Source organism: Triticum urartu, chromosome 7A (genome assembly GCF_056163025.1).
Source record: "Triticum urartu cultivar PI428250 chromosome 7A, HENAU_Tu73, whole genome shotgun sequence".
Lineage (NCBI taxonomy): Eukaryota > Viridiplantae > Streptophyta > Magnoliopsida > Poales > Poaceae > Triticum > Triticum urartu.
The window spans coordinates 725,277,206-725,284,008 of NC_141879.1; the positions used below are offsets into that span (position 1 = coordinate 725,277,206).

At 44.3% G+C, this 6,803-nt stretch overlaps 1 protein-coding gene across 2 annotated transcripts; it reads right to left on the reverse strand.

Moving 5' to 3' along the window:
* Positions 1–1,768: 1,768 nt before the first annotated feature.
* LOC125527737 (uncharacterized) lies at positions 1,769–5,105 on the reverse strand. Of its 2 annotated transcripts, none has more exons than XM_048692250.2 (4): positions 4,964–5,105; positions 4,486–4,639; positions 2,755–3,915; positions 1,769–2,664 (listed from the first exon to the last, which is right to left on the reverse strand). In XM_048692250.2, the coding sequence occupies exons 1-4, from the start codon at positions 4,997–4,999 to the stop codon at positions 1,907–1,909; spliced, it is 2,109 nt and encodes a 702-aa protein (XP_048548207.2). In that variant the 5' UTR covers positions 5,000–5,105; the 3' UTR covers positions 1,769–1,906. The 2 variants fall into 2 exon arrangements, with proteins under 2 accessions (XP_048548207.2, XP_087393674.1); XM_087537548.1 differs by lacking the exon at positions 4,964–5,105 and adding an exon at positions 4,751–4,897.
* Positions 5,106–6,803: the final 1,698 nt, after the last annotated feature.

A 6,803-nucleotide genomic window follows, 5' to 3' on the forward strand; every position in this document is an offset into this window, starting at 1 on the left:
GAGCGGGAGCAGATGAGCCTGGGCACCGAGTTGGATTTCTGTCGCTCTCTTCGCTATTTTTTTGTCTATTTCTTTGTTTCTTTCTCGTTCATTCTTAGGATTTCCTTTTTCATTTTCATTTTTATTTTTTCTTAAGTTCTCTTTGTTTGTTTTCGGTTTTCAGTGAATTTTATGGGTTTTTATATTTCTTTTTATTCATTCCTTTGATTATCTTTGATTATTTATCTTTTTTCATTTTTTAATTGTGTTCAATGGTATCCTTTGGCTTTTTTAAAGAAAGGTCTACCCTTTTTTCCAGATCAAATGTACATTTTTAATACATAAAAACAGTTTTTATGCATCTTTAAACAATTTAAATACTTGAGTAATATTTTCTTAAATATATATTCTGCTGTTTATTTTTTCATACACCTTGTACATTTTTTGTATTTTAAGATATACTTTTTATGTCAAAAAATTTCATGTACATCAAGACTTTTTTATACATTGTTTAATAAATTTTAAATGCATGGTTAACATATGTAAATACAATGACTAACACGGGCGTGGCCGGGTGTTTGGGCCCGCCGGCGTGCGCCTCCGATTCCTTGGCCTCGGCCGGAGAGCATGTGTGGCCATCCGTGCTTGGTGGCTTGCACGGCGGGCACTCCTCGTTTCAGTAGCGTGCGTGCCGCACACCATGCCGCCGTTTACCTCTAGCTTGGATCCGGATCCCGCGGGACGACGCACCACCAAATGGGTTGCGCCGGCATCGTAGTGTTCGGGCGCCCGACGGTCCGCACTGCGTACGACATACATCGCCCCACAATGAGTCCTGACAAATACAATCACCATTTTCGTGAACACAATGGATTCCCACCAGAAGGAATGCATCCGCGGTCGCGCGCAATCCTCCCGGGAGCGATGGAGAGTGGCACGGACTGCCCTACCCTCCTTGGGACAGCAAGGGACAAGTTCGGAGTCAAATCCACTACCTGTCATGCCAGAGACGACCGGAATTCGTCGGAGAAGAGCTAGGGGCGGCGAGGAGTGAACTGCAGTGGAGTGGAATGCGGCTATGATTTCGTCCTGAGTGCAGATAGCGTTGAATGTATGTGGGGTCGGGTGGGCCATAGTTGGTCGGATCCTACATGGCAGGCGCGTCTGGGCATCCCCCATATCTACCCCACATATGGGTTGGATATATGGGTTACTGGTCAGCCCGGGTGTCCCGGCTGTGATTCGAGCAATCGGTTGGGTGGGAATTTTTCAGACAGTGACCGGGCAAGCCGCTAGTCCGTTGAGGCGGATATTGGTCGTCCAGTTGTAGATGCTCTTGCTAGATCTTTCTCCCTAATCATTTTCAATCTGAATACTTCCGCCTAAAAAATTTACGGTATGTTTTCATTCTCATCCCAAACATTTTTTTCATAAAATCTTTGCTCTACAGGCTTAGCATTGCCATGTTTAGGTTTTGCATGGTCTTGATCGAAAGTTTTAGATGAGCATGGATTTCAGGATGTTTCTAGTGGAGTTTAGTCATATGGTTCACTTAGGTTCACTTGTGTATCGATCTATGGGACTGGAAAAAAAATTTAGATGTTTACGAGGAGGTCCGCTCACATAACTCACAGTGAAGCTTCTCGTTCGTCCAATGAAGTTGCACGTATGCAACAAGTTCATTTTCAGGGGACCAACTTCCTCAACCGCGCTATAGAGAAGAACTATTGACTCGACAAGAGAGGAGTACAACCAGAATTTTATCAGACATAAGAATTTGACTAAGATCTCACGGATGGCAACACTCAATTATTTCATACCACATATCTCGATACACGTCAATCAGTCTACATCGTATTCATGCCATCGGCCATATATAGCTAACATGAGCAGATAAGTAGGTGCGGCCGGGCGTGAGCATTCCCTTCTACCGTGCGTCGCCATGCTCATCGACTGTCACCCAGATGATGCTCAGCTTAGTGAGAAAGTGGCACACGGCCACATCACCTGGCCGAACGTTGTGCAGCTCGAAGAACGGGTTCTTCGGGCTCCACAATGACGTGTCGAGGTGGCACACGGCCATGACTTCCATGGTCGCCGGCGAGGCAACCTCCTCCACGCTCGCCAGCGTCACCATGTACGCAGACGTAGGCCTGGACGTGTGGCAGTAGTACACCGCGTACGGGTAGGTCAGGTCATGGCAGGTCACGACCTCAGATGATGAACCGGAGAGCTTCCGTGCAGCCGTCACGTTGTACCTCCCCCTAAGCGCCGGTGTCCCCGGGCCATCCATGGGCAGATCCACGGCGGAGAACGCACGGACGTTGCCCCTCCCAAGGAGGGACGCCGGCAGCTCGACGAGGGACTCCAAGGAGGTGGCGCAGCCTGCTTTCTGGCCGGGGAGCGTTCGTGGGTGCTCGCAGGTGTCCAGCGTCCACCGTATCTCTCTGGTCATCGTGAGTGACGCCGGCGCGAACATCGTGATGATGTCGGAGAGGTGTTCCGTGGAGAATGGGATGGAGTCGGCGACGTCACCGGAGAGAAGCGCCGGCATGGAGGCGGTCGGCGGGATGGTCGGAGTGATCAAGGACCCTGGCCTCAACATGTCGTGGAAGAAAAAGACATCCGCCTCTTTCTTGTTCTTGTAGCTGTGAGCGTGAACATGGTGGCTCCCCTCTCCTTTTACTGCAACAGGTACAATGGCAAAAACTCAATTGAGAGGTTGTATGTAATAAAATAATGAACTCTACTTCCTTGTAAAAAAATGATATTCACCTTGATTCAGAACGTCGGCTTGTTCATCTTTCTCTTCAACTGACCCATATGACATACTGACTTCCTTTGAATTTTCTTCGTGTGATGTGGAGCCTTCCTTTAGAATCTCCTGGCCGTCTACACCATAAGACACTGAGATTTCTTTTAAATCCCTTTCACCTTTTAACCCGTAGGATCCTGATGCTTCCTTGCGAATTTCTTGGTCCTTTGATCCATATGTTACCGATATTTCCTTTCGATTTTCATGGCCGTCTGCACCATAAGACACTGAGATTTCTTTTAACTCCTTTTCACCTTCTAACTCATATGATCCTGAGTGTTCCTTCAGAGTTTCTTGATCTTCTGATCCGTATGACACAGATCTTTCCTTCAGATTTTCACGGTCATCAACACCATAAGACACTGAGATTTCTTTTAAATCCTTTTGACCTTTTAACCCAGATATTCCTGATGCTTCCTTTGAAATCTTTTGGCCTTTTGATCCATATGACACAGATATTTCCTTTAGATTTCCATCTTTCCAAGGTGTGTAGGCTGCAAGGATCTTCTTTAAATTTAGTGCAACTTTCTTTAAACACTTTGTACCTTCTAACCCATATGACACTGAGATTTCCTTTACATTTTCTTCATGTGCCAATTCTTCCTTTGGAGTATCATCGCTGTTTATACCATAAGACAGAGATATTTCTTTTGAATTATTTTCACCTTCTAACCTATATGACCCTGAAACTTTTTCGTGGGCTTCTCCAACTTTTGATCCATATGACACTGATATTTCCTTAAGGTTTTCATCTTTCAGTGTTGTATATGCTGCAAGGATCTTCTTCAAATTTAATGAAACTTTCTTAAAATTGTTGTCACTCTCTGAGCCATATGGCACTGATATTTCATTCAGATTTTCTTCGATTTTTGTTCTATGCGCAGCATTTTTTTCTTCCACATAATTATTAGCTTGTAACCCATGTGACAATGGTTGTCTCCTCAGATCCTTACCAATTATTGGCTCATGTGTCATCATGACCTTCTTTCTACTCTCTTCACCATGAGAACCATGGGCCTCTTTTAAATCATATTTAACCTGTGATATGATATGAACATGGTTGTCCCTGTGACCACCTTCTGAGTTGACTCTTTCATAGTTTGGTCCAATTTTTTGCTGCACTGTAATAAACTAGATGTTACTGGGACTAATTATAACATCATCTCAAGAAAATGCGCTGAATGCACATATGTCGTATGCATGACAAATTTTAGCATGGTACCTCTGACCCCTCTTTTTACATGTGAGGTAAGAAGGTAAGAGTTAATCAAGGCACTAATTCATAAGATAAACGGCTAAGATCTATTTTATACTCTTACCTCTCATGTGAAAAGAGGAGGTAAGAGGTACCATGTTAAAACTGCTCCGTATGCATATCAACAGACACGAGTCAAAACAGAAATGAAACTAACCAAACTCGTGTTTCTAGTACGCACAGACACTGATCATATATATCCATGTGATAAAAGGATACATTTACACCAAATATTCTATCTCTAAAATATTTTATTTTCCTGCATCTAGACACATTAATTCCTCCTCAACTATTATTGTCCAACCATTGCTTTGGTTTAGTTTACAGTACACAGTGTGAGCTCCAAAACACTCAAAATTACGTGTACGTTAATTATCAAAAACGTTGAAGAGAGAGAGAGAGAGAGAGAGAGAGAGAGAGAGAGAGAGAGAGAGACCTTTTGGTTGGGCTAACAGGTCGCTGATTGCCGGGGGAATGGGAATTCCTGGAAGCGCGGCCTCCCAATATGCCGTCTGTGTCTGCATGTTTGTCAGCGTCATCTTGGCCGCATCGGCAAAACTAGCATGCTGGTTACCTTGTCCTCCGACAATCTGCATGCAACATAACAAATAACAGTATGATTGTCATTACGCTCGACTTACAAATCCGCACTTACTACATATATAGGGACGGCCATTCGTACGTCCATGTGATGCACGCACCAAAATCAATGAGACGAGTGGTGTATGTATGCACTCACGAGCAGTTTTAACATGCTCCCTCTTACCCCCTCTTTTCACATTGGAGGTAAGAGTATATAATAAATCTGAGCCGTTAATCTCATCAATTAATGGTCTGATTAACTCTTACCTTCTTACCTCGTATGAAAAAAGAAAGGGTAAGAGGGAGCATGTTAAAATTTGCCATGCACTCACCAAAATCAATGAGACGAGTAGCAGAAACAAATCCATATTCGTGGGTTGCTATGTGTGGCAGTGCTGGTAGGAATGGTGACTCAAATCAGTTCATCGGATGCCCTATTTATAGTCCAGATGCGGTTGTTATTTGCAGAAATTATTGCTTAACAAGTACGTACATCACGTGACCTATTTATAGTCCTGATGCGGTAGCTAGTTGCACAAATTATTGCCAGACAAGTACATGAACAGATGAATTCAAAATTCATGAAAGGTACAAGCTGGCCTACAGATATGAATCAAATGTCACCGTATCAATCTGACCAGTGACCACCCAACCACTGACATAAGCTCTTATAGTTGAAAACTACACCACGCGTTTCTCGTGCTTCTTTTTTTACTGCATGTTGCAGTCCACTGTTCCTAATGTACTATACTGGATGTTTATATAATAATTGTTTGTTAACATTTTATCGGGATAAAAAACTAGCATTTTTTGAACCAGGGTAAAACAAGCATAATTCCAGAGTCTTGAGTGGTACAAGCTGGCCCCACGGACCCCGGGGGACAAGATATGTGGATCAAATTATCAGGAAAAAACACTATGCCCCTGTGTCGCCCTTGGGCGACTCGGGAGGTGCCTCCATGCTGCCGCCACCAGCTTCCTCTAGTTCGTGCCTCATCCCCTTGCTGCCGCCAGTGTTTCTTAGACAAAGCCCGCTTGGTCGGTGGCAGCGAGGTCCTTGCTCCTGGGCGGTTGTTGAAAGTTCCTAGGCACGGGTTGGCGGGTGATGTACGGCATCAAGGCTCTACGATCTCCCTTGCGGATCAATGCGTGCTCTTCCACTGCGTCAGACTCAACTTTCACTGTGAAACATAGCATCTTGTTCGACAAACGTGTGTCATGCTATATTGGAGGTTCGACGATCGTGTGTGTGGCTACCAATATCGATTGGTTCGGTATAGTTGGTTGCATGACTCAGGGCATGATAGATTTGTAGTTTGGTGGGTGCGGCCTTAGGTGTGACGCGGGTTTGATGGCTTCCTAGTGGCCGTGGTCCTGGTAGTAGGAGGGAGATTTCCAGCCCAAACTTCTACCAGCGCCAATCCCTTTGATTGTCACCAGCGGCGGCAAAGGGGCATTCATCTTTGGAGTTGGTCGGACGGGAGCTCTAAAGCAAGAGGTGAATTTATCAGAGATCCGCCAATGTCGAAGGGTTGCAATGAAGGTCATTCGTGGTTATCCCCGGAGGATACCGTGGTGGCTTTTGCAGTGCTATATGGTGCACCTCCTTCAAGATGGTGACAGGAACACCATGTCATATCTGAGATGAAAATCCGCATTTCGACCTTTCTTGGTCAGAGCCAGTAGCGATGAACTTCTATCATTACCTTGGTAAAGGCATTGTCTATGTGTCCATGCTCTAGCCTTGATGTAATGATATTGAGGATGGAAATTTTTATCCAGTTCGTCTTTGGCAGGATGCCATGGCCTCGGTGCAAGTGTGTTCTCCCTTCTTGAAGGTGTTGTCGTGGAAAAGGTCGACTTAGTTGTGGGTATCTTTTTTACTGGTTCTCAATTTTTTTTCTATATTATGTCTTTGCATGTTGATGACTTTGACCAGGTTGGCTTGTATCAAATTCAATAATATTATGTTCACTACTAAAGAGCTAAAAAGCACTGGCCCGCCAAATCATGTCATTACTGACACAACACCTATCGGAAATATGCCTCAGAAGCAATAGTAAATGTTATCATTTATTTCTGTATTCGTAATTAACCATTATATTTATGTTCTATGCAATGGTTCTCAAGTCTGCATATAAATGAGATTCCAAGGAGAAAGTCATTTGCATG

What these genes read in the sequence shown, in the direction of transcription:
- LOC125527737 (XM_048692250.2), bottom strand. Translation starts at nt 4,999, where the DNA reads ATGGATTTGTTTCTGCTACTCGTCTCATTGATTTTG. An exon ending in TACTCGTCTCATTGATTTTG is followed by an intron (nt 4,640 to 4,963) that starts GTGAGTGCATGG and finishes TGTTGCATGCAG; the next exon opens with ATTGTCGGAGGACAAGGTAA. An exon ending in CCTGTTAGCCCAACCAAAAG is followed by an intron (nt 3,916 to 4,485) that starts GTCTCTCTCTCT and finishes AGTTTATTACAG; the next exon opens with TGCAGCAAAAAATTGGACCA.